The 27,763-nt window shown below is 41.1% G+C and overlaps 1 protein-coding gene across 3 annotated transcripts; it reads right to left on the minus strand.

Annotated features, from left to right (window-relative positions):
• Window positions 1-992: 992 nt before the first annotated feature.
• Window positions 993-27,549, minus strand: LONRF3 (LON peptidase N-terminal domain and ring finger 3). Of its 3 annotated transcripts, XM_038416239.2 has the most exons (12): window positions 26,726-27,549; window positions 24,601-24,719; window positions 23,816-23,938; window positions 20,576-20,731; window positions 18,758-18,995; window positions 17,846-17,936; window positions 14,131-14,245; window positions 11,571-11,692; window positions 10,723-10,881; window positions 7,941-8,103; window positions 7,200-7,349; window positions 993-5,928 (listed from the first exon to the last, which is right to left on the minus strand). In XM_038416239.2, the coding sequence occupies exons 1-12, from the start codon at window positions 27,513-27,515 to the stop codon at window positions 5,770-5,772; spliced, it is 2,385 nt and encodes a 794-aa protein (XP_038272167.1). In that variant the 5' UTR covers window positions 27,516-27,549; the 3' UTR covers window positions 993-5,769. The 3 variants fall into 3 exon arrangements, 2 of the variants coding, with proteins under 2 accessions (XP_038272167.1, XP_043348083.1); XM_043492148.1 differs by lacking the exon at window positions 7,200-7,349; XR_005294864.2 differs by lacking the exons at window positions 993-5,928; window positions 7,200-7,349 and adding an exon at window positions 10,106-10,225 and having other exon boundaries at window positions 7,967-8,103.
• Between the last annotated feature and the right edge of the window lie 214 nt (window positions 27,550-27,763).

The following is a 27,763-nucleotide window of genomic DNA, read 5'->3' on the forward strand; positions in this document are numbered from 1 at the left end:
GCCCTCCTGACACTAGGCTGCCTGTGACACACATGAGAATGGTAGGGACCTAGGGGTGCTCAAGATCCCTGCAACAGACCATAGGGTTTAAGCAAGTTACTCCCCCTTTATGTCAGTTTCCCAAAGTTGCCCACATCCACAGGCTTATGTGATCTTGGACAAGGCCCTATGCTCCTTGGACTTGCTTTTCTCATGTACAAAGAATTAATAATTCTTTGAACAGAGGGTTGAGTACTAATTACTACTATTTATCAATTAATAAAACAGCAGTGTTAGTTGCTCACTGTTTAAACGTTTTGAGGATTCTTAATAAAACACTGAATGAATAGCAAGTTAAACTCCTTTGAGGCAATACAGCTTACTGAACAAATATATCCATTAAGCCAAGTTTTTAGGGGGCCTAATTTACTGGCCCTGCAAATTTTGTGACTTCTCCTTTGCAAGAGGAAAAACTATCACCTGTGTATTAAAATCTGATCCCATATATGTATTCATAAGCTGGCCTTACTCTACACTCAAATATACAGGCCCCCCTGAAATCAACAGCAGTTGCTTTCACCTATCTTACAGCAGAATTTGGTCCAGGTAGTGCACTTGTCCTTTGGGGGTGGAGGAGGGAGAAAATGTAACTAGTAGTTGTACAAATGCAGTACCTACTTTCCTCTAACAAGTAGCTGTCAGGATATTTTCTAGAGACTCTTATAAGCCTCCAAGTCAGAAAAGAATCCTTGTTCAATCCTTCTGAAATCAATGGAACTTAAGCATCTTCTTAAAGTTAAAGCACATGCTTAGTAGTGTCCTAAAATAAGTATGTGTTTGAAATCCATCCTGAAGTGCTTTTCCTGACTTGTGCCTGATTGAGGATCCATTGCAGGCAATAAGAATCTTTCCATTAACTGCAGTGGGGAGCAGGCCTTAAGTTACGAGTGCCATAGTGATTTAGGGTATTCTTTCCATCTTTGTAATTTCTTATCAGATACAGATCAGAGTGTGAACACACATTTTAATTAACAAACACGTATCCATACAAACTTATGTCCATACAACATAATTAGTACTACTGGATACACACAGGCTGACAGGACTATGAAATTAATATCTTGAACATAACATGAATTGGAAAAGAGATGTCAAACTTTAGAGGTAGTGGAATAGTACTGCTGTTCAATGACAAGAGTTGAATTTAATTTCACTTCAAGTTCATTAGTGCAAGAAGAAAATAAAAGGATGCTTTACACACAAGTAGAATACACAAGCCCCCAAAGAAATGTCACTATTTAAAATGACTTGATAGATATTTTGTTTCTTGTTCTCTAATAACCACATAGCTTAAGGGTATTAAATAGGAAAGTCTACAGCAACACATGAAGATATCTTAAAATGATTTTTCCACCAGCTTTTTTCCCTCCAGTAGATGTATGTAAAACAATTACATTGTTTCTGCCACAGTGCTGATCTGTAAACTTGTGTTCCTTCACTCTGATGTCAAGAATTAAAAAGGGGGTGGGGGGTAGGCTATGACTGAAGATTAAGAATGGCAACCAGTAACACAGAAATACAGGCACTTCTATTTGAGGGTCAATTTAGACCCTATGAAAACTCCTCATATTAATAAGCACTTCTGTACATGATACCTGCATGTATAACTCTGGGCATATCTACACTGCAGGGAAGTACTGATGACAGAGGTGTGAACAGTAGAATATGCCAATTTGTGCTCTGACCCCTGTATACCCTGCTAGTGTGAACTAAGTAGTACTTGCCCTGTTTCAAATAGGACTACAGCAGCACTAACTAGGTACTTTCTAGTTCACACCAGCAGGGTCTACATAGGACAATTAGAGCATACTCTACAGTTCATACTGCTGTAGTTACCACTGCACTGCCATGTAGACAAGACCTCAGTGTAATAGTTCAGCTTTTGTGCATCAGCCATTTAAGAATTAAATCCTGTATTAAATGATCTGGTTTCTTTTATATTGGCAATATTTATCCTGCAAATCTTGGCAGAGTATTTCATTTACAAAGGTACTTTTCTGCATTCTTCTTAAGCCTACAGTCTTTGTGGGCTTGATCCAACCCCCTCATGAAGTCAATGCGAGTCTATTGACAATTATATCAGACCCTAAATGCATACAATTCCCATTGAGTTTTGCACAAAACTGAACTCAGTTACTCAGATAGGCAAAACATCTATTTTCACAAAAGCTACATGAATCACTCTCTCCACTACCCCCCCCCAAAAAAAAACCAACAAGGCATTGAAAGTGTACCTGTGGCCCTCATTAACTAGTTTAAACACTGGTAACATTCCAGTATCAAAGAAATCATTGAGTGACCACATCCAAAATATAAAACTTCAGTTTATAAATGCTCTAACCTCTATACCTCACTATCTAACAGATTCAGACCCAGTAAATACAAATCTGTCAAACTCCATTTTTAACAAGATTAAAATTATTGGAACAAATTAGTGGTTTGTACATGCTCTAAATGCTAATAAATACTCACACAGGACAGAGGGGTAGCCCAAGCATGGACCAGCCACTTTGCAATGAGAAATCCCAGCTGTCAGCTTAACAGCTAATAAAAAACATAATAGCACTCAAGAAAAGGGAACTCCAGCACTACCACCATGAGGCTAACCAGGTCTGACTTCCAGAAGGGTCTGCTGAACCTTGCGCTTGATTCTGTTCTCACATCAGTTTTATACTGGTGTAATTCCATTGCCTTACATGTAGTTACTCCTGATTTACACATCAATGAGATCAGAATCAGGCTCTATCTACTCTGTTCAGTCACACCCATTTTTAGTTTTTTGGCCAAGTTGAGCTGGCCAAGAGAAAAAATACTGTATTTTCCCCCCCTTCATTCATGTTTTCCCATCATTTTGTTATTGTTAGATGTAGTGTACAAAGCAGGAAGGAGTCTTAGCTTGAGTCTGCCTTGTACTTCGTCATGGAAACAAATTTACTGAAGAAATTTGATGCGAGTATCTCTTCCTCCACCTACCTACCAAGGAATGTGGCATAATGTCATGACCAACATTAAGTTATTTGCATGCATTTGCACTAATCACGTCTCAAATGGTGAAGGTTGCAAATGAACAAAATCACATCAAACAAGTGTAAATGAATCTAAAACTTTCAGGAAACCCATACTAGGGCTGCTTTTTGGCTAGCTCTACAATATTGGTATGGCAGATGGCTTTCATTCAGCTATGGTTTGATATTTCTCTCATCTGATTGTCATTATTGGGGACCAAACTCCCCCCTTGAAATCAAACTTTTGCTGGTGACTTCCAGGCTGCTGAATTGAGCTCCAGTGAAAATTTAACTGGTGTGAAGGACCAGCAAAAAGCATACATGTTGTTTAAACCCCCCCAAATAGGGGTTAAATGGGATTTAAATGGGTTTGCTACACAGGGGTGAATTTTACCCTATGCTATTAAAGAACTATGAATCCAAGCCTGTATTTGGTGTGCAGCCAAAACCTGATCAATACTTTTGGGTGCACAGTTAACAGGATTGTTTTTATTCTACAGTAGGTCAGTAGACCTAGTTATGGGGACAACTTGATGGTAAGAATAATAAGTATACTATCAGATCAACATACTATATAAAATTTAAGTGACTATTGTTAAACCTATTTTCCTCACATTTCAGACAAGATGCCAAATTTACTGTATCTCAAAAACAAACACTACACAGTGGTGTATGTAGAAACTGGTAGATGTAATTCACTCCAAGAGTTGAAACTTGGTGGTCTCAACTCAGAGGGTGATGGAAAGGGCTAGCCTATTTTAAAAATAGCCATTGTCAAGTGTAATTAAAGAACTCTCCACAGTTATCTGTGAACCAGTAACATGAATACGTGTAACAGAAGTTCTGGCATGCAGAAAAGAGCAAAAAGATCAGTGAGAAAACAGCCCAAAAATACAAGATACTTAAAGACCAAATCCTGCTCCCATGGATGTGAGGACCAAACACCCACTGACTTGTATGGAAGCAGGACTGGTCTCAAGTTATACATTACTAATACAGAAATGGCTTCGGTCATTAATAAGGATGAAAAACTACATTTTACAGAATGTTAACAGGGTTCATAAATTACTCAAAACTATAAAACTGAAATAAAATAAATGATCTCAAACTAAAATGATTTTAAAAGCCTATGGAAAGATGACAATATTTGATTAAATTCTACAGGACTTTTCCAGAAGGGTATGAAATAATAAATACTATTCTGGGCAATATCATGAATTTTCATCCATCCTACTTGCACTCTGAAGAAGGAAATCCATAGTTTAGATTACAAAGACCCAAGCTTGCGCCCACTTAAGTCAATGGTAGAACTCCAACTGACTTTAATGGAAGCAAGATCAGGCCCAAAATGTTACACAGCGCAAAAGATGCAGAAAAAGTGAAACCCAGTTTTCATTTGCCTTTGGGGTTTTAACCATTAGCTATCAAGCTGCTCACAGTCTGACAGAAGACACAGAGATCAGGTAGAGACTTGTGGCTAATGGAAAAACCTGGAGGTTGAGGTGGAATAAATAGAAAGTTTATTAAAATATCTTCCTTCTTGTGAGCCCTCCTGGAGCCCTACATAGCAAAAATCAAATCATAATATTAATTACAAACATAAGATCTTAACATATAAAAAGGGTTGATGTAAAGAATCACTCTAGTAACCTGAAGTGAAATAATACCCCTCTAGTTCTCTTTTGTGAAAGGTTGCTTCTTACACCTGCTCCTGCATTGTGTTTGTAGGTAGCTGTGATACTCATAGCAATTCAAATACAACATTTCACTGCAAGCTGCTGCATAATGCTACTCTTTATATTGTGCAAAATTAATGGCTGGATCCTTCAGTCATCTCTCTGGGCAAACCCCACTGAAGTTTATTACCCAAAGCCCCAAATACACTTAAGCATATGCTGAAGTGCTTTGCTTGATTGGGGGCCAAGCTAAGATTGTAGGATCAAGCTTTACCCAGCAACGACTGAATTTCAGACAAAGCCTGCATATTCATGGCTGGCTGTGTTGGGGGCAATCCTTCTTAGATTATAGATCACTGGAGATAGAAAAACAAAGTACTCAAACACAAATGTATTGAAAATGATCGATGTAGTAGCTTGTGTATTCCTAATATCTTTTCCCGTAGTCATTCATACATGGTAAGACCCCATAAATAAATAGAGCAGCTTACTTTCTGTGTAGAGAATGTACACAAATAATTACAATATACATTTGGAAACCAAAAAAGTCATTATAGTGCAAAAATAAATCAAACAGAAGTTGTGGACATTATAATACACAATGCTATATAAACCTGAACCATTTGGAATAAAAGACTTTGCAGTTCATTGAAATAATGCTTTAACACTATCAGTATTTCTTTTTCACATTAAACCGCACAGATTTCCTTTATCTACTACTACAGAAAACCCACCTCAAACTTTCAAAAGGTTTATGGCAAACAAGATCACTTTGTTCTGTTATATAACACCGATGATAATAGCCTAGCAGTGCAGCAATTGAATACTCGTCTCAAGAAAGTTCGAGATCCAAATGGATATTACTGAATGATCTGTAAATATCCTTGGCTCTTTATATTTTATTTCCTTTGAAAGTTAGACTTCAAACTTGTCTTGTTTTGACACACCATATGACACCAATGTCATAAGACATTATTGCAGTTAGATATAGTTACAAGAGCAACTCCACAGTCAAGTATTGCAAGAGTCTTCACAGCTTGTTCTCAGCATCATCGTGACCTTGTACGGGACATAAATGTAAGGACACGTCTGATGCCATTCAAGCGGTCTTTCAGGGATTTCATGGCAAGAAACGGAAGCTGAGCTCTACTCTCAAGTGGAAGGACAGCAAGGACCCACCAGCACCATGCAGGGCCATTGGGGCTAGCCTGCAATAGAGAACACATACATTATGCTGCGGAAGCTAAGATTGTCAGTGACAAAAAAATCTTGGTATGGAGCAATACATTTTTCTATATGGTCCCTCCAAATGCCATTTTAATAACTTCTAGTTGGACATACACAGTTTATACCCAGATCCTAAACTTTTCTATAATTTAGAGTGTTTGGATTAGACCCATTTTTGCCTCTAGTAATATGTAATTTGTGTCCTCTGCATTATCTTCAGACTATGTCTTAGTGGGCCCAAAACCTATAAGTAAGGGCCCTACCAAGTTCACAGTCCATTTTGGTCAATTTAAAAAATACATTTAATGATTTCAGATATTTCAAGCTATTGTAATTGTAGGGATCCTGACCCAAAAAGGAGTTGTGGGGTGGTCACAAGGTTGTAAGGGGTTTGTGGCTCTGCTATCCTTACTTCTGTGCTGCTGTTGGCAGTGGTGTAAGGACGGCATGGTATGGTATTGCCACCTTTACTTCTGCACTGCTGCCTGCAGAGCTGGGCCCTCAGTCAGCAGCTGCCTACCTCTAAAGGTAGCCATGCAGAAGGGTGGCAAGGTATGGTATTGCCACCCTTACTTCTGCACTGCTGCTGGTGGGGTGCTGCCTTCAGAGCTGGGTGCCCAGCCACCCAGCTCTGAAGGCAGCACAGAAGTAAGGGTAGCAATCTACAACCCCCCAAAATTATCTTGTGACCCCCCTGCAATTCCCTTTTGGGTCAGGGCCTCAAATTTGCAAACACTGGTCTCCCCCTGTGAAATCTGTATGGGGGAAAGCACAAAAGACCAGATTTCATGGCTGTGAATTTGGTAGGGCCCTATCTATTAGGGATTTAGCACCCCAACATCTGTTACTCTGTTAGTACTTGGAGTTTAGGGTCTCCAGCACCTTGCAGTATTGAGTCCTGTAACACTAGCATCAAGTTTGTCCTGCAGTTCACTGTTTTGTACAATCGCTATTTTCTACCTAAACTTTGGGACAAATTCAGTTACATTACAAAATGGTGCACATTCACTGAAATCAATAGGGATTAATTTGGTCAATATTAAACGAAGTATTAATATTGACTTGCTCAGAGTTACTGCAGCAATAGCTTATGGCAACAATTCAGATATTGAACAGGTTATACAGGGTCATGAAGAGGATTAATATTTTCTTCAATGATTTAGAAAATTCTTCTTGGTTTATCAGTGTGATTGCTAAACTTCCTGTAATCAACAAAAATGACAACCTCTACTCCTGGATAAATATAAAGTACCTGTGGGTCAGGATCCTTAGCTGGCATTGGACCAAAATGACTGAGAATTCGACTCTTGAGTGCTTGTTTGAGTGAGTTAAACCACATATAAGCCTGATCATATACAGAATCATGTAGAATAAGTAACTCAGCATAGTTCTCTCCTTGCACCTGAAGAGAGCACAGAGAGGGGGTGAGGCTGGAGTTAATTCCAATTACATTTTCAAAAGGCACAACCGTCTTAATTCTTTTGAGAACTCTAGGGCAGATCCTGAAAGTTTGTTCTTTGGTTTATTTTTCTGAAAAGTATCTCAACCTTTCTTCACCCCTAGGTTCTAAAACAAAAAAAAAATCCATTTTCAGAACAAAATGTTTGTCAGGCTAAATCCAATCACTACTTACTAGAGTTATATATTTAAATGAAAATGGGTCCTCAAATGATTTGTGTTCAGGTTTTTTTTTAAATATGGAAACTTTGTGGCAGGCACTGTCTTCCTATAAATACCGTACAGGTTAGCACAGCACCTAACACATTTTGGGTGTTACATATTTTCTCAGTAATAGTGGACTTAAAAAAATTGGGGATAATGGGCCCAATCCAATTTGGAAATTGATTTCAGGGGGAGTAGGGCCAGATCCAATCAGATTACCAATATAAAGGAAACCGGAAGTACCCTATTAGGAAGCCTGGCAAGAGCCCATCCTGATACACACTACTTTTATAAAGATAAACTCTTGGAAAATAATCTTCGGTAAACTCACCTTCTGATCCTCAATGTACTCTATATCTGCTGTGTTGTATCCATCACGCTGGCTGTGCTCTACCACCTTAAACCTCCTCTTGCCAATGCTGTCTACAACAGAGCGACCGTCAGCAAAGAATTCAACATTTCTGATCTCCAGAATGCAGCCATAATCAGCAAACCTATTTAAATAAAAACAAAAGCAAATAAACTGGCTGTATTCTTTCCAGGTTCAGTTCTGTAGATTTACTGAACAGCCACTCTAATACAAAGATATTTAGCGGTGTCAATGAGTACTACATGTAATACATATTTTTTGTTGTTCTCCTTCAGGTTATACAACACTTTTCAAAACTGTACCTTTATGAATGTTCAGGCAAGCTGATCAGCTGAATGCCCAGCACCATTATAATAAGGCCAACTTTTCTAAGTTCTCTAAAATCAAGGCACTTAGCTGGATTCATTTGAAATTTGGCCTGCCTCAGGAAGGTTCACAGTTGGTTTAGTGACCAAGAATTGGGATCCTTTGGGCTAGGGGTTCTGAGATACAAGCCCTCTCCCCCCCAAGCCATTTTTCAAAGAGTTTCTAGGTGTTTTTTTTTCCCTGCGCACAGAGCTAGAGATTAAAGTTAACTATTAATGTGATGCAGATCACAATGGTCTCAAATCAGAGTTTTACTCCAGGTAGTGCATGGCACCCATTCAATCTCTGGGGGACCCAAACGGAGAATAGTATTTTTAAAAAAAAAATGTATCTTTTACAGTGCATATGCACCAATACAGAAAGGTGGTTAGAGGGTTTTCATGCCTGCCATTTTACATGCTTTAAAGCTTGACTTTTGTAAGTGCTCTAAAAGGCAAATGGTTACTTGGATTGCTATGAAATTTGATGCGCCTCATGGGGGCAAAAGGAATCATTAATGATCCAAATGTGTGGTCATCTAACCTAGGGGATCCAAGTTACAGGCCTCAAAACCAAAACGAAGCCAGTTCCCTTCTGCTGCCTTGTTCTGTTAAATTGAGATGTACTAATGGCTGGATGAATCACAGACCACACTAAGACAGATGGTGAACTCATCCTCTTCAGTTAACATAACTAAGGATAAATTAATTATAAGCCCCGCATCTTAGACAAAAGGAGTTTTGGACTGAGTGGCCAGAGGCAGCTGCACTTTGCAAGTCACAGGTGGCATTTTATTTTGTGGGAGAATGTAATCAGTCTATGGGGGAGGAAAAAAATTAAGTGTGACTGCTTCCTGGGAGGAGATAGCTATTAGGAGGCTGAGGAATTGAGTAATAAGGAGAGGGGGGTTTGGGGCTGCAGCAAGGGGAAGAAGTTTATAGGGGATTCACTGGGATGGCTGATGAACAACCAGTTCAAGACTTGCCTAGGGGAAAAAACCTGTTTTTCATTAGCTCCTGTGGGGACTGGTTGGGACAAGTAATTACTAGGGCAGATTAATGTGACGTTTTCAAAGAAACATTGCACAGAGCTTAGGAATGGACAGTGCAGGCATCATGTTTTGCCCACTCTGCATCATCTAACCAGCGATTTAAGAAGCTGTGTCCTATTGGGCATGGTGGGGATTCATTGGGTGGAAATAATCTGAGCCTTATTTCTGGTGTTCATCTCATACATTGGATCATATCAGAGATGTGTCCAGGAGCTATGATAATTTTCCTCTCATTTTTGTCCTTTAATAGTGTTAGATGGAATCCTGTGAGTGAGAATGAATGGGCTGTAAAAAGGAGGTAAAGAGCTAGCACATTTCAGCAACTATGGGGTTGGCAAAGCAAAGTGTGCCGTTACAGGGCATATTGGAACATTGCTGAAAGAGGGTAGATTTAAGGTTGCATGGGTGATCTTAATGGGGCATTTCCTGGTTTTCAGCAGTCTGAGTTTTGCAAGGGAACAATATACCACCAAACAACCTTAATTCTGCATTAATGTAGTTTGTTGCCATTGAATTTTAGAATACTGATCATTTCTTTTGCAATGGAATATCTTAGGTAATCACATACTGCACCAGTGCAATTGTTCTAGAAGGATATTTCACTTTACTATTTATCTACATTTCAGAATGTAAGAACTTCAAATGTTCAGTGAAAACTCTATGGCCCAGTAGGGTTAAGGATAGTAAGCACTATGGAAGGACTATGAAATCTACAAGAAAAAAAACTTACCAATGATTTTAGTAAGCTTTGCTTTCCAGTCCCTGGCTCATACAGACCATTATGACACTGGTGAGAAGTCAAAATGCAGATGTGGGCTTCAAGGCAGGGTGATACAAGATTGGCACTTTGCTGTAAATGGCATGATGTAAATGCTCAGCCAGTCCATGTACTAAGCTGACTATACTTCTATCCCAACCACTATATTTAATACAGTGGAGATGTCAATCTGACCTGATAACATGACTGTTTCTTTTGATAGTAAAATTAGTTAGCATTCCAACTTGGCTGGCAGTAGCAAAGAAATAAATTTAAAACTAATGAGACCATACTTTTTCTCAAGCCATACCTAATAAACTTCTGTGAGCCAGGGTAAAAGTTTACAGTAAGGGATATAAAGCTCATCTTCATGCTTCAGTACATCAGCCTACCACTAACACTGCTAGGAAGAAATGCCGCCCCCCCTCCCCCCCCCCCACGGCCCTTCTGTCTGTTATTCCAGTTGTCCATTATGGGGTTTTCAGCACCTTTCTCTGAGGCAGCTACTACAGACAGGCTACTGGACTAAACAGATCACTGGTCTGATCTAGAAATGCAACTGCCACCACTGGTGTGCACTGGTCACTCACCCCTTGATAGGATCACCGATACACATTCCAAATTGTTTGGTGCCAGTCTCCATGCATCTTCGAATCATCAGTCGATAACATGGCTCAAAGATGTGCAGAGGGCAAGGGACTGTAGGATAGGCCATTGTGCAGACAAAGATGGGAACGTTCTTATTTAAGCTACAAGAAAAAAACCCACTACATATAGGAAAACATGCACCATCTTTGAGAAAGCATTAGAAAGGTACAAACTACAGACATATTATGAAATACAATGCAATTTACAGGATGCCTTATCTTGCTAACATCTCAAAGTGCTTTACAATAAAATCAAAATTGAAAGACAAGATTTCTATATTATACAAAGACAGTTAAACGATTTTTTGCTTTCATCTTTCCAGATAATAGTAATGATATTCCATTATAATTAATGGAACTATTTTTTTTTTTTTTTAACTTTCTGGCTTTGTTGGAAGGATTTATCACCTCATCTCTTGAGGTTGCTTTAGAGCTTGGATGTTAACTGTCCCCCTTTCCCATCCAATTTCCAATCCACATGTATTGGTGTGAAATTCCACTTCAAGCCACTGTGACATGCACAAAGGTCAACAGAACACAATGTCATTGTAATGCACCTCATTATTGGTTTGGATTTCCTCCAAAAGAGTATGCTACCAGATAGCTTGAAGTTTAGTCTTGTGTGTCTGAAGCCTGCCCTTCTTGAATCATCTAATACAGAGTAAGCTCCTTTATCAGTACCTTAGGACATGTTCTACAGTGATGAGAGCCATTCAGTTGCTAGCTAAACTACTTTTAAAGATTGGTTTAAACCCCGCCCCCATGAAAGCCCATGCAAACTGATTATGTACTTGGAAAGCTCTGCAATTTCCTCTTCATAAATCTTCCTTCTCTCAGTGAGTTCCTCTGGAAGATACTTTGCTATTAACTCCTCCATCAGTACTGTTTTGCAATATTTCCTCAGAGCCAAGCACTGCAACAAGAAGGCACAACTGAGCAGATATCAAACAATGTATAGCAATGGCTGCCATGTGCTATTTCACTAAAGCTTCCTCCGACAGCCTTTCCTTAATAGTATTTGGTCACTTCCATTATAAACAATGGGTCACTAATCCATTTCCCTCCTTGCTTTCCGACCTGCTTGTGACACCCCAGGACCTGGGATTCTGGACTCCCAAGAATAAGCAGTTGAGTCAACTGATTCAATACAATATTACTATACTATAGAAGTGTCAAGTCTGGTCTTTTTACTAAAGCCAGACACACACTGATCTTGTGTGTGATGGTTTTGGAGAGATCTGAGACTGGAAGGGCTGTTGGGGTTACCCTGGCAAGCGGCAACCAGACTGGTGGACTCTAGGGTGAAGCCACTGTGCTGGGAGAGGCTGTTGGTGTCAGGGCTCTGAGCCAGAGCTGTACAGCACCGGAGTACCCTGGGTTACAGGAGAGGCGATGACAACCCCTTACTGGTTTGGGTGTACTCCTGCAGCACCACACTATTATAAAGACATGGGAAGGGCACCGCTTTTTTAGAAGACTTTTCAAAGCAATACAGAGAACAGCATTACAAGCCAATATCCTACATGAACGTCATGCACCAAATGAATGTCATGGGGAATTTCATGCCCAGAGCTTGCAGGATTGCGCTCTTTGTTTATTACTCCTGTAATTGGTATTGATAACCTACACAGACAGTAACAAAACAACCCCCAAAAGCTACTGTGTCATTTTGCTGGGGGTTGGCCATTTCCTGTGGGCTTTTGTATTTCCCCAAGACATAGCAGAAACAGCTGGATGCATGATGAGCTTCAGTTTTATTACTCCATTCAAAGAGTTAGTGTCAAAGTGCCCTACCATATATACTTGTTCATAAGTCGATTTTTTTTTTAGTAAAAAAGGAAAGCAACAGAGAGGAAGAGCTGGGACACAGCCCCTCCCCCCAGAGGGGCAAGGAGAGGCAGCACAGCCAGCAGGGAGGAGGCAGGGCCAGAGTCTCTCTGCTTCTGGCCAGGCCACTCTCCCCACAGCCTCCGAAGCAGCTGCAGCTCTGGGGCTGGCAGGTTGCGGCCGTGCTGCCCAGTCTGGCCTGCTGGAGCAGCTCTGGCCAGGCCAGAGACATTCTCCCCTGGCCTGCCCTAGGTAAGGTGGGAAGGGATGAGGAGAGTGTGGGGGTCCCAGGGATTACTCCCCTGACCCCCAGCTTCTTCCCCCTCTGCCCCAAAATTTCTGCACTAGTTGCTATCCCAGTTCATCAGGGTAAGCAGCAGGCAGGAAAACTGTTTACTTAGGCTTACCTCCATGCCTGCCAACACATAAGGTAGACAAACGTCTCAGCCCGCCAGCTGCTTATCCTGATGGCCCAGGAGCCAAAGTTTGCCAACCCCTGAATTATAGGGTCGGCTTATGAATGGGTCATAAAAATTTTCTATTTTTACTTATCCATCTTTGGTGGGGAGGGAATCAGTTTATAAATGAACTGCTTATGATAGTATATATGGTAATCATTTAGAGTTTCCTATGTCCTTTAAATGTGTTCACTCTGAAGAGATCATTTCTTTCCCTACTGGGTTTATGTGTGTCAGAATTTTTACACATTTATATCATTGCTGTGTTTCCCATGGAGCTTAAAATTAACTGTACTCATTTTGTTTACTTTTGGTTGGTGCAGCAGCAAGTCAACACTAGTGCCATTGACAATGTATCAGAGCCAGAAGAGGGAACAAAATATTGTTGTATAGACTGTACAAACCCTAGCTACTCTTCCCTTCTCCACTACAATTAAAAATCGTTAGTTCCTGGGAGTTGACCAATAAGCATATTTAAAAATCCACCCCTGAAATCTGTTAAACATGAGAAATGTCTCCAGTTTATTTGCTGCCAACCCTCACCTCCCAAATTTTTATAAAAAACTTTCAATTACAAATATGCATTCCTGCAAGAGAGCAAGAATTGAACAGTAAACCAGAGACAAAGAAAGCATACCAAATCCTACTAGTGAAGGTCACAAATAATTTAACAATTTTAGATGCTAATTTTTCCCTGCCTTAAGCTACTTGACAGTATCCTTTTAAGGCATGAATTAAGAACATGAAGAAGTTCAAGTGAACAATTAATGACAAAAAGTAACACCTTAGCCCTGGTCCAGTAGCATGCACCACATGGGCTAACCAGGAAGAGCACTGATCTCAATCTGCAACCGCACAAAGCGAGCTCTGTGCTGGATCAGGGCTTTAGGTCTTAAGTGTTTAAACACAGAAAACATGAACTCTCAGAGCTGTAGAGACATTTAAAAAAGGCTTCTTTCCCATATCATATGGGATTTCAAGTATATTTGGATATACCAGTGGATTTCTGAAATCATTAATTCCCCCTCCCCTCCAGTGTATGCGGACTAAATTCATGTATCATTACCTCAGAAAGACCTTCTTTGCACAGGGGACATTTTGGGTTGTGATCTAGGCATCTTTCAAGACATTTCAGGCAGAAGGTGTGCCCACAATGTGTGGTGACAGGTTCATAAAAAAGCCTGGAATGGAACAATCAACAAAAAAGCGACAATATCGTGTAGCAAGAAGATAAGGCTGCTTCATAACATCTTTTCATATCTATTCAGTAGTTAGAATTCTGTGTACTTTAGTCAGAAATTTGTTTCTTGCTTTTCACAACTTTTGTATTTATTCAACTTAGGCATTTTGCTATTGCCAATCAAATGTAGAAGGTACTCTGAAATCCTGGTTCCCTTGAAGTCAACAGAAATTTTGTCACTGATTTTCATTTGAAGAGGATTGCACTCATGCTATGGTGATGAATGGCAGTACAAAATAAGATAGACCTTATGTTTTTCAAATTAAGCTGATTAAAAATAAGGCCCTGATCTTGCAAACCCTAACTCTCATGGGTAAAATTAAGCACATGGATAATTGTTTTGGGACCTATAGGATTAATAAAATTGGTACACACTATTGTTACCATATCTAGTGCTGGAGAATTTAGTTTTGTTTGAATACAGTGCATAGCTTCTAACTTCCAACTGAACATTCTCCCATAAAATAAATGCACATTAGAGTCATATTTCATCAAAACATACACATTGTGATTGTTTTCAAGTTGGTGGTCTTTTCTGGCTAAATTCATTGGAAGAAGGTATATAAATTCCAAGAGATCTTTCCCTGCTGATGAGCATTTAAACAAAACCAAACCCCTGCCCACAACACCCCAGGAATGTTACCAAAGTCTCTCTAATCATTGAAACTAGAAATGAGACCATTCAAAACCAATTACTATGATCTTAAAAAACCACTCAATATTTTAAAGCCTCATAAGTAGTTATGTCAGGCTAAATAAAATTAAGTTCATTTTATTAAAGACAATTTAAAAAAAACTGGTTTATCAAGATAAATCTGGGTGCTATTGTCCATGCATAAAAACAATTCCATACTTAATTTTTTCAGCCTGCAAAGTATGTTTAAGAACATACTGATGCTTAATAAACTGGCTATTGCTTTTTTGTTAAGTGTCATTAGTTGCTATAAATACAGACACTTAGTGAGGGAGCATATGGGATTCTATAATGCCAGTTATCTTGTTGCACATCAGTTCAAACAATTGACAGGATTTTAAGAGCAGAAACTTGACTGCAGAATATTACCTGTTTTGCTTTAAAATGCTTAATACCAAGTTCTAAAATGAGTGTATATTTAATCAACTTACAATTATTTACTTGGACAAATACAACTTTAAATGTAAGCTTACAGCACAGGAAATGTCTATTATATCATAGTCCTGATCCAGCTCTTACTGCACTAATGGGAGTTTTGCTATGAGTTTAATGGGGGCTGATTTAAGCCTCACAAATTGGAGAAATCTATATTTTAGAGAAAGATTTCTTGAGACCACCTGTCAAGTGCAGTATGACAACATCAAAAATATTCACCCGTTAGGAAATACCTTCCAAACACAGAAGCATACAAATGTAGGGCTGGAAGGGATCTCGAGAGCTAAGGCAGGACTTAATATAACTCATCCTTAACAATGTGTCCATGTTTCCATTTCTGTAGGATACCTTTTTGATTTTTAGGTCACAAAAGAGCTGCCATATTGGCCTCTTACTATTTTTCCTATCAGGACAGTTTGCTGGGCCCCTCACAGCTAGAATGGGTGACTCATCACCACAAAACATGTTCTGCCAGTGCTTACTGCATGCTGCTGAAGTGGATATAGGTCAGTAACACTTTACCACTTACACGAAATAGGTCAATAGTAGCTTCTACAGTTAGTTGGTGAAAGGTCACTATTAGTCCAAGGTACACCTCAGCCTCAAAATCATGGATAAGACATTCTTGAATTACATAATATGGATAAGGACCACTCTGCATTAATATCAGCAGCAAGAGGAAGATCCTCCAACAGGATCTCCTTACACAGGCCCTTACATCCATGTGGTCTCAAGGACTTCAGTGGGACTCTATGTGGCTGCAAGGATCTGTGTTGTCCTGTGTTTCAGGATCAGGGCCAATATTCTGACAGTCAGGGAAGTCAGAGCTAAGTAATTTAAAAAAAGTCTGAAAATTGCTTTGTAAACAGTCAAACTGACACTCATTAAAACAGCCAAATTCAAATCGTGCACGCATATATGGTAGGGGTGTTGGAGAAAGTTTTGCTCTTACGAATATTGAATCTTTTGAAAGCTGTGTAAGCTTTTGGAGCACTTGGTTCAGGTTTATAGTTTAGGCTTCTGATTTTATTTTTTGTTTTGTTTTAACAATTTGTTAAAAGCTGAAACTAGCCAACCAAATACACCAATTCCTCCAAAATATTTCATTTTGTTTTAAACAATCTTAAGATGGTGCAAAAATATTTGCAGACTTGTCAAAAGAATGATAAATCCAAACTGGTGCTGCCATGTGTCCAGAAAAAACCAAACCCAAAAAACCAAACACCAATTCATTTAAAAGCTAAAAGCTAATAGGAGATTAATCCAGAACACAGCTAATTGGTTTTGGGGATTTTTTTCCTTCCTGGGGTGTGACTGTGTCCTTGTCAGAACCCTGAGAAACCAACAACTCCTTATTCTTATGGTTACATGTCAAGGTAATCATCCTAATTGAGGACTGGTTAAGTAACTCCTGAAATTACACAAACTGACAGATCTGCTTAAACTTTACATCTTCTGCACACAATTCTAATGTTAGTTCTACTTAGTTTTGCTATACATTTTAACAAACATGATTTGAAGTCACTGTTTGTATACAGCTACAAGAACTAGGTTAGCCTCTTGTATCTGAACTCTATCTGCGGTATACACTTGCTCTTTTGTTGACCTATAATAGCTACAATATACTAGTGCTTTTCCTACCATTTAACTTACTGCCACACACTGGCTTGAAGATAAACTATTCTTCCAAATAAAATCTCTAACTTGTGGATTTTTAAATGTTAGTTGGGAAGATATTTGCCTCTGTCTAAGTTTAATGGCGCATGGAAGACCAATAATAAAACTGATGCATTAGGCAACTCCTGTTTAAATTAGAAGCATCTCTGAGGAGAAATCAGTGATATTTAACTGTGAACAGAACAGTGAGCAAGTATATATTGAGCCTATGTTTGGTTATGTGTGCCAACTTATTTTGGCTAAGTACTAGAGACAAAGGACTTCTATTTGCTTATAAGGCCTTTATTATTGCAACACATGTACACCTTTACATAAAATGGTGCCGCTATAGTAAAGTGTTTTCATAGAAATCAACTCTTCAAATATTTCAAGCATTATGAAAAAGACAATACATGGTGTATGTATTAAATTAACTGCACAGGACTAAGTGTTGTCTTCCTCATAGTGGCTGGTAAGAAGAAATCTTTCAGATATGTTCATTAATCTATTTAACCCTGGCAAAAGATACATTGTGTCAGAACAGTCATTTGTCTGGGGCACATCAAAAGCTTTCAGTCAGTCCCATTCATAGTTAACTTTTCAGAACCAAACTACAAGTGAGGGGGGAAACCCATCCCCCACCAAACAGCTTCCAAATGATAGAAAAATAAGCAACCAAGCAAGCTAGGGAATGCCATAGATCATGGCAATGAAAAACAGGTACAACAAAAACGTTTGATGGAAAATAATGGATACCTCATACACAAAGAGCAATCCAGGTCAGAGGGGTCCACAAATTCAAATGGAATGCGGCAGCCAGCACTAGATCCCTTGGCATCAATTGTACCTATTTATAATTGTAAAAAAAGTCACTGGAATATATAATTGGACACAGCTGTGTGACTGGTTTAACATTTCAGAGACAGACTGTTGTGAGTTCACAAACAGCATCTGATTTTTAACATGTACTGTGATCACATACTGCATGTATTTATGAGTAGTTATTGAATCATTAGGATCATTGAATAATTTATGTGCAGACACCAAAATCAGCCTTGGCATAAGTGGGCACAACTCACAACAGGCTTGAATTTAGTCTTGAATTAACAGTGTCTCACAACCATGTTGTCACTGTTGGAAATATATAAGGGCTGGATTCTCCTGTCACACCACAGTATATCCACTGAATGGAGGACGAATCAGGCCCAAACACTTTGTGATCTCAAAGACATTATGAGCAATAAACAACATTCATGCTTTGTAAATATGAATAAGCACATCAAAACATTTTGAATTTAAATTCTACTATTACTATTTGACAGAGTGCCATGAGTGTACATGAGCCCTGAGAATGATGAGAAATGTCGGTGCCAACTGGTAAACAAGGGCTTGGCTCAATCCCTTTTGTTCTCTTTCTAGATTGATTAGTGTAATTACTTTTACAGAGGAAGCTTCACTCTCTGGAGGGTCACATCAGTTCAAGCCCTGACTACAATCTGGAGTGATTAGGAAAGACATGAAAGTCTAATTTGGAGCCCAGTCCTGCACTCTTTACTAGGCAAAACTCCTGCTGGAATTAAGGATCCAACACGGCATTCCTTACTCAGGCAAAATACCCACTGATTTCATAGCACAGGACCAGCCCCCAGTTTTATTAAACAGGTTTACCTTTCTTCATGAGTTTGCAGGGCACCTCAGCACTCTTCACTTCCTCAGAGCAGTGCTTTCTCTTCAGAAGGCTGCATTTCTCAGAAATGAGAAGTGTAGACTCTGGGGTGGAGTCATGTTTGTTCTCTTCTGCACAGCCTTTACTTTCCATCATCTGAATGGATTTTCTCAGACTGCCACAGTCAGTCATTTTTTGTTCTTCCTGAGCAGGGAAACACTTTTTCTGTTCCACATTTACCTGTGCGAAAGAGATGATTTTACATCAGGACTGCAGTTCTGTAGCATTTTCATTTGCAGATCACTTTGTAAGAGAACTCCACATACGTGCACATACTCCTGCTCAGATCTCAAAAGTTGTCATGTTGTGGACCATCAGGAAACCAATGCACCCCAGTTTGAGAACCACTGGGTCTGGACCTTATTTTCAGTCAAAATACCATCTTCCCACAATACACAACAAAACAAGCACACATACCCCAGTGTTGCTGTGTTATCAGCCTTCATTTAAAGGGATCTATAACTTAGCCATGATACTTGATTCAGGCAGTAATTTGGCAAAGTCTCACCCTGTAAGTCATTTCCTGAACTATGGAAAAACCCATTTGACTGGCTTTAAGTTAAGAGTGAAAAATATTTTGTATATCACACCGCTAGTTTAAAAGCCTAAATACCATATGATCTTTATTCCAAGAAGAAGTAAGAGTATATACAAAACTGATAAAAGGAAAAGTACATATAAGAGGCTGCTTCAGTGAAACTGATCTTTTACTCAATAGCTAAAATGGGCTGCTGGTTCTTCTTTACAGCAGTCACAATATCTCAGACAACAGGTCATAAATTGAATGACCTGCTGCATCATCCTTAATCCTACTGTTGCCGTGCAACAGCCAGGTAGTTACCATTTCATAGGACAATGCCTACCAGTTTGCCAAATCAAATGGAGGGACTGATTCCCCCTACTCCCCTGGTGAATATGAATGTAGATACTATAGGTCATTGTCAAGAGCCATCAGACAATGGTACACGGGAAGGCAGGTATAGGAGGTTGAATAGTCTCCTCTGCTCCCAAATAATCTACCTCATTCAGGAATGGTGCTCTGAGGGAGGGGGCCTCTCAGAAAGCACAAAAGGTCTTCCAGAAGACTGTGGCATTGACTTAAGGGTGCACCTGAGCAGAGCTGTGCAAAAGCCACCATTCTAGTTTGCAGGAGTTAGCGAAAAGCTTTCCTACAGCTGTGAGAGAATTTACACCCATGGAGTTTCATGTTTGGATGAAACAAAGATAGTCCTCAGCCAACCCTCTGAATCCAAACTCCCATAAACATTATGGAAGTCTGGATCTGAAACCAACCTCGTGGCTGGCTCATATTCCCATATCAGTAAAGATCCCAGAATAGCCAATCTGAATCCAGGGTGGATGGCCTATCAATTAAGGGCCAAATAAAAACCCTTGATCTGAACACCTCCAAAAATTTGGGGACACCAGGATCCAAAATTTACAACTCAGGTTCATCTCTGCTGCAAACTACATGGAAGATTAGAATTTGTTATCACAGGTAAAGGGATTAATTCTGACACAAGAAAAGAAGGATCTACTCCATAAAAGAATAAATCTTTTGAAGTCTGACAGCCTTCCTTCTTTATGGATCAATTAAGTTGAATTCAGTAAATTAGTTTGTTGCATCTTTTCAGTCCCCAAAGTAATCTTTAGCTTGTCTGTATTAAGTATTCTGATTCTCAGTAAAAACAATCTGGAAAAATTATTAATGTCCCATACAACACATCAAAATTAAGAACCACGCATCAGAGTTTCTTTACCTTGAGCAATCTTGGTAGGTTATGGCTGCTGTCTCCAGATCCCACTGAATTTAGAAGGTTCCCCTTCAATCTAGAGTGAGGTGACAACAGCAGCAGGATATCTGGTAAGTGTTCCTGAGCATTTCCCGGGATGGGTGAAAATAAACTAAGTAGAAGCTGTGATATAAAACAGAATACATACTTCACTACTTAGTTTTTCTCTTACAATCTCTTAATGGAAAGTGGAGATTGTGAGGAAGGGGATAGTTGACAGACACATCTTTGATTTGCAAAACCGCTCAAGAAGCCCTGAACAACTAATTAGATTTAGGGTGAACCCAAAAGGAAGAAAACAAAAGCTGGTGTGATGCAGGCTTAGAATAAGCAAAAGAGTCAATTTCAGAGTTAATGTGCTGATATGTCGTCAACTGGTTTTGTTTTTAGGATAACATCGCTTATACACATGAATTATGTTCTGCAGATTACAAAACTAGAATTCTACATAAACATGTCTGCAGCTACTGCTTGAGGAATTTGATACAAGTTTGTGCTCTGCACCCTAAACTCCCATTGAAGCAATTGGGAACTGAGGACACTTACCATCCCCTAGGTCGAGGCTTAATCAAATCTCTTATATTACAAATTGGTGTGTTGAGAAAGAAAAATTGAGACAGTGGCAAAGTTGCAGGCATGAAAAACAGGCAATGGCTTCTTGCCAACAGAAAACAAATGAATCTGTAAAATCCACTAGCAAATTGCTAGCCATTAGCACAGTGCAATTCACTGAATGCATTAAAAAAATAGGAATTCTATGTTTGAAAAGACTGCAGTCGTTTCACCAAAGTCCAGGCATGGTCCAGCAATGCTGCCATAAGTGTGTTGAGCACATCATGTATTATCAATCCATAGTCCTGTTCAAGCCAAAGAAGGGACTCCTCTTGTGAGCAAGACTGCAGGATTGAACCTTCAATGTCAAAATGAATTCCAATGAAGACTGCCAATTACAATGAGCAGAATGACAAATTTTCACTTAAAGGATTTAATAAAGAGGGGCTATGTCACTGTTAGGCAAACAGTCTTTGAAAAATCAATAGAATATTGTATCCTTTGATGCACTCTGTAACTGACAAAGTCTAGTTCAGGGGTCTCAAACACACGGCCCATGCAGCCCGCCAAGCTCCCTGTACCCCCCTGCCGGCATGCCCTTCTGCCCACCCCCATGCTGCTCCCTGAAGCAGCCAGAACCATGACTCTGCTGCCCTCTCCTCTTCCCCCCCAGGGCTTCATGCATTACTCTCACTTCCAGGCACTGCCCCCCACAGCTCCCATTGGCTGGGAACAGGGAACCACAGCCAATGGAGCTGCAGGGGAGGTACCTGGAGGAGCAGCAAGAGCAGCACACTGAGCCCCCGCTTCCCCAAGGGACATGGTTCCAGCTGCTTCCTGGAATGGAGCAGGGCAGTGTGGGGTCAGGGCAGATAGCAAGCCTGCCCTGGTGCATGCCACTGCCACCCCAGAGCTGCTCTAGGTTAAGTGGCACCAGGCCAGAGCTTGCACCCTAACTCACTGCCTGCCCCCTGCCACACCCCTCCTGCACCCCAGCCCCTCACCTCAACTCCCTGCCCTGAGCTCCCTGCCATACCCTCCTGCACCCCCTGGGGGTGAGGACTCTGGGGAAGGGATTGGAATGGGGGCAGGGAAGGAGTGGGAAGAGGCAGGATAGGGCCTCATAGAAGGGGTGGAGTGGGGGCAGGCCCGGAGGCAGCAAAGGTGGGGTGTCAGTGATGCAGCCCTTGGGCCAATCACTAGTCCTCATGTGGCCCTCGTGGTCATTTGAGTTTGAGACGCCTGGTCTAGTTCATCCTCAGGACCCTATTACGTAGAAATTAGTATAGCATTCTTGGACAAGGCTACTTTGAGCCTGAATTTAAAGACATATCAGTTCATTATATCTTGCTCCCACACAGGAAGATACCACTACAAAAATACTTCATGAATCAGTGACAGTGCATGAGACTGCATTTTGGGAAAGGAACATGCTGGCAATTCAGGAATGCACAGGAAAAAGCCATACAAATGTCTACAATCACTCAAAGCCTCCCAAATAAACTATATTATAATCAAACTGGTGCATGAACACTCATAACAGAGTAATCACGTACTTGTTTATTTTCACTGCAGGGACCACCACTAAATTTTATATAATATTGGAGCGTCCCAGCAAAGATTTTCAACAAAGGGTTAAACATACACATGCAAACCTTAAGGTAAGCGTTAATAACTGAAAATCATCGTATGTAAAGAAGGATTAGCAACCTTGGCAGTAGCTCTTTAAAGAGAAAGGTTACCAAACAGCTGTATACTGCAGCTTAGTTTGCTAGTGGAAGAGGCTTATTATAGATCTGTCACACTGTCCATTTATCTTTAATCATTAGCTGCCTTTTGAAACCGCTTTTAAAGTAAGACTTCCTTTGTTTACTCTATTCCCTTTCATGCCTTCCCTGCTTGCTGATGCTCACAGCAGCTTGAGTGGCTGTGAAGAGAGATGCTGCTCCCAAGTGCAATCCTGTCCCTACAGTGCCATGTTTTCACAGTCTAAGTTTTCAAACTGATACAACATTAACTAGATTCCAGAGTAGCAGCCGTGTTAGTCTGTATTCACAAAAAGAAAAGGAGTACTTGTGGCACCATAGAGGCTAACAAATTTATTTGAGCATAAGCTTTCGTGAGCTATAGCTCACTTCATTGGATGCATCAGATGAAGTGAGCTGTAGCTCACGAAAGCTTACGCTCAAATAAATTTGTTAGCCTCTATGGTGCCACAAGTACTCCTTTTCTTTTTGCGAACATTAAGTAGAAACTCCCACTTCCGTCCCAATAGATAGCATCAGTCTACCTGGTAATAAGACTAGGAAACAGACTGGAAGTGTAATTGCAGGGAGTCTAGGAGTGCAATACTAACCTCCCATTGATTTTTAACAACTCTCCTGTTATCTAAGCTACATAGGCGACTCTTACTAATATTAAGCACACAAAACAGCCTTTCCATACATCATGTGCTGTGTTTCTTGTGAATGCCAATGAAACTTTTTGAAGTATAGCAATGGACACAAAACAATTAGAACAGGAATACCCATCGCCCCAGCTATCACCATGTAATCTTTACTTTTTATATAAAATACATATAAACAAATGAGAAAAATGATTCTCTATTTCATTTTCAGTCATCTAAGTGTTGTTGCACAAGGCTAAAGAACTCACCTTTTGAGCCTCTGATTTAGCTGTCCTGTTCCCAAAATCCAGGGCAAGGCAAAACAGAAACTCTCTTAAAGAGTCTTCTATTTTCCCCACATTAGCTAATGCTTGTCCTTTCCTTAAGTGACCCTGAAAGCAAACAGATCTATAGTTCTAGTTTATTTCCTTTTACCACCTTTTGAGCCTCTATTAAAGCAAGATGATTACTATGAAAAAAATATTCCAAAAGTGAAATCAAAACAGGCACAAGGCAATTATGATAGTCCACATTACTTAAATAACGAGAGAAGAAATAAAAAGTCTTTGAGCTTTTAACCACAACACATTTCATATTTAGCTCTGAGAAGTATGGCATCTCTACCCCCACAACAAATACACATGCAAGTTTACCCTCACAGCATCTGGACACAGTTAAATGCTGGTACAGTGGAAGTCCTTGGGTTCCCTCTTATCACCTCCCCCTGCAACTTGATCTCCTAACCTTCTCCTTAATGCTTCCTTCTAGCACAATACAAGCACTGCACTCAACTTTTGACAGGGCATGTGAGCCTGACCTCCATCAAGGTCAGTGACAATTGTGCTTAGTCCATCAGCCAGGAGCCTGTGCCACCCTGCCCTTCTCCCCAGCCAGAGAACTCAGTTGTATCATCATGGAATGTGTCTGAGTTCAACTGATCTAAGATGTTGAGGCATCTCTCAAATTCAGTTCTTCTGTGCTACAGCATCTGCTAAGCAACCAGAATGGCCAAAGAGGTTTTACCCTAAATACATTTGTTAAAATTAGAACTTACCTTTGACCAATATGGTTGGAGCCTGCATGCTGTTTCTGCATCATGCAATGCATCTTCATAAGATTTCAAAGTAGAATTAATCTGGGACCGGTTGCTATACAATAAATGGTCATTTGGAGCTGCAAGTAATGGAAACATTGACTCATAATTACTACAAACATTATGGACATGGGACCTATTCTTTAGGACTCTTTCTTAAAGGAATGCCTTTTTCTAGTGGTCTCAGGAAACCAAACATCCATTATTTAAATAATCAATTACAGAATGAGATATGGTGATCTCACTGGGGATTTCCAGGTACAAAGGTGTCAGATTTATATTACACAACTGCTTTAAACACTGCATACATAAAATTTACTACAGCTCACAAATAAATCACCTGCTCAGACAGAGGATCAAGTTGTTTATAGAAGCTGATCAGAAAGATTTAAGGCATGTCATAACTGTATTATGGCCCAATTAATGCTGCTATGGTACAGATGGGATTTTAAAATGAAAAACTCCCTTTTCAAAAGGTTTGGGATCAAAATTCATAAATGGCAAATAACTATAATCAAAAAATTAAATGACAGCCCGAAGAAGAACCCTGTAGCTCAACTGCTTCTCTTTCACGAGCAGGTTAGTCCAATAAAAGACATTACCTCACTCACAATGTCTAATAACAGCAACCAACAGATAAATATTACAACAGCATAGACCAAATGGCCCCATTGTTTCATACACTGTGTGCTGTAACAGCTAGGCACAATATGGTTTAAGAAAAAATTCTTGTTTTTAAGGATATTCAAGACTAAGAACCCTTATGGTTATTTTAACTTTCTTTTACATTTAGTTTATGCAACATAACTGATCTGGCTTCAAAATAAGTAAAGTAATAAATCAGTTTTCTTCACAACCATTTGTAATGTTTATTACTGGCTTGACATTGTTAAACTGAACAGTGTTTACAGAAGTTTGTTTAGCTGTTCTGGATTACTACCATGTTCCTGTTGGGTGGGGACTGTAGAGGACACAGAACTGTCATGAGATCTAAAAGTGACCTGCATGTATTCTAAGATCTAGCACTAAATCTCCAGTAAAATCATTTGACAAGCAAATCCCTCAACAAATTAGGCCAGGGTATTTTAAATCTTTTCACTCATTGCAACATGTCCAGTAATGATTCACCACGTGCCACTGCCTAAGTTAGATTTGTCCAGAGAGGGAAAAGCCCTTTTTCGGCAAAAAGCAGCAACCATCTCCTGAAATAAAGCATATTCCAATGAGCACCATGTAAGGGGAAGCTGTGACGCTCGTAATTTTGATAAATACGATCAAACCTCTGGGATGCTTTCAGAAACATGACCCAGTTTGTTGTTACTTCACTGGTTATACAACCATTCCATAAGAAGGGGGCAGGGAATCCAGATCAGAGTAGCAGGCTAAAAGCTTATGCAACACACTGTTCTCCTGACCTAGTTTCACTTTGGACTTAAAAAAACAACAGATTCCTAAAAGTTATCCCTCCCCTCAAAAGAGATGGAGAGGAGAGGTAAATATGATGGATACTAGTTTACCCTGTCAAACTACAAAACACCAAGCAACGAGCACCGTTATGTCATGTATGCTCTGCTGCCTGTACTTACAAGCTGGAAGTCCGTAGTATGTACAGGACAAACTGTCTGGCAAACTGATTCAGATTTTAAACTGGTACCAATACGCTTAATACTCCAGCAATCAATCACGTTTGCCTCTTTATAAAGGACTCGGCTTTATGGCAGATCCTCGGCACACCATGCGGACTGCCACACCCACTCCAATGTTAGAGCTAGGAATACCACGCAACGGCTGCACCTGGGATGAAAGTCTGTCACTTGCCCTGGTCAAAATACTTGGTAAATAGGCTCAGATTTAAAAGCAAGACTATAAGTGACACATAGCAGCATTGTAAGAACAAATTCGGTTGCGAGAAACTTGGGCTTCCAACATCCCCTTTGCCTGGCTGTGATCGATCAGTCGCAAAAGTTGCACACCCACAAAAATCCAAATGCTAAGGCGTTACGTCTTGCAGCATTAACCCCCTTAACCCTGCCCCTGTGGATGGGTCGGTGGGAGATCGTTTCGGGGGTGGGGAGGGTGTCATTACCTAGGCTGACTGCTTCATTGTACTTCTGCAGGGCAGCTTGCAGCTTCTTCTCCTTATATAAGAAGTTCCCTTCGTGCCTGAGCTGCGACGCCGACACTTGGCCGGGGAACCACTTGGCCAGGAGGTTGCTGAGGATGACATTGACGCGCAGGTGCTGCCCGGCCGCCAGGCTCCCCTCTTCCTTGCACAGGGCGCAGTGGGACTCGGGGGCCCTCTCCCGCTCCAGGCACTTTTTGCAAAACGTGTGTCCGCAAGGCAGAGACACGGGCTCGAAGAGGAAGCCCTGACATTTGCGACAGCTGAAGATATCCCAGTCCCGGGGCTGCAGGAGGCTGCCCCCGCCGCTACAGCGGGCGGGCAGCTGCTCCCGGAGCCGGACACCCTGCGCCAGGCACTCCACCAGCTTCTCCAGTTGCTCCGCCCGCAGCTGCTGGTGGCGGGAGGCCAGCTGGTAGAGCTGGAAGGCTTCGTGGAGCCGGCCCCCGGAGGCCAGCTCGTCGGCCCGCTTGAGCAGCACCTGCCACTCGGGCACCAGGCTCGGGGCATCCACCTGCAGCGGGCTGCCGCAGAGCTCGGCCGCCAGCTCGAACGGCAGCGGCGGCGGCGGGTGGGAGCCCATGGCCCGGGCCCGCTCTACAGGGCCCCGCGGCCGGGCTGCCGAGGAGCCGGAGCCGCCTGGCTGCGCCCCCACCGCTCCATGCTGCTCGCGCCCGGCACCGACCGAAGTAGCCCGCCTCCGCGGCCGATTATATAAAGCGCGGGGCACGTGACCCGGCGCGGCGCCGCTCATTGGCCGGCGCCTGCAGGATGGTTACAAAACGGGCTGGTGTTAGACGCGCGTGGCGTTGGGGCTTCGCTGGCGGCGCTGGGGCTCGGGCTCACTCCCCCTCCCCCTCCGCATCCCGGGGAGCGCTGGGCACGGCCCGGGCCGGGCTGGCTCTTACGTAAAGTCCGGAGCGGCTTTGTAGCGCCCGGCAGCAGGGTGGGGTGGGGAGACGGGGCGCGGCTCCCCCCCCCCCCCCGCAAGGGGTCGGGGAG

Source organism: Dermochelys coriacea, chromosome 9, assembly GCF_009764565.3.
Source record: "Dermochelys coriacea isolate rDerCor1 chromosome 9, rDerCor1.pri.v4, whole genome shotgun sequence".
NCBI classification, from domain to species: Eukaryota; Metazoa; Chordata; order Testudines; family Dermochelyidae; genus Dermochelys; species Dermochelys coriacea.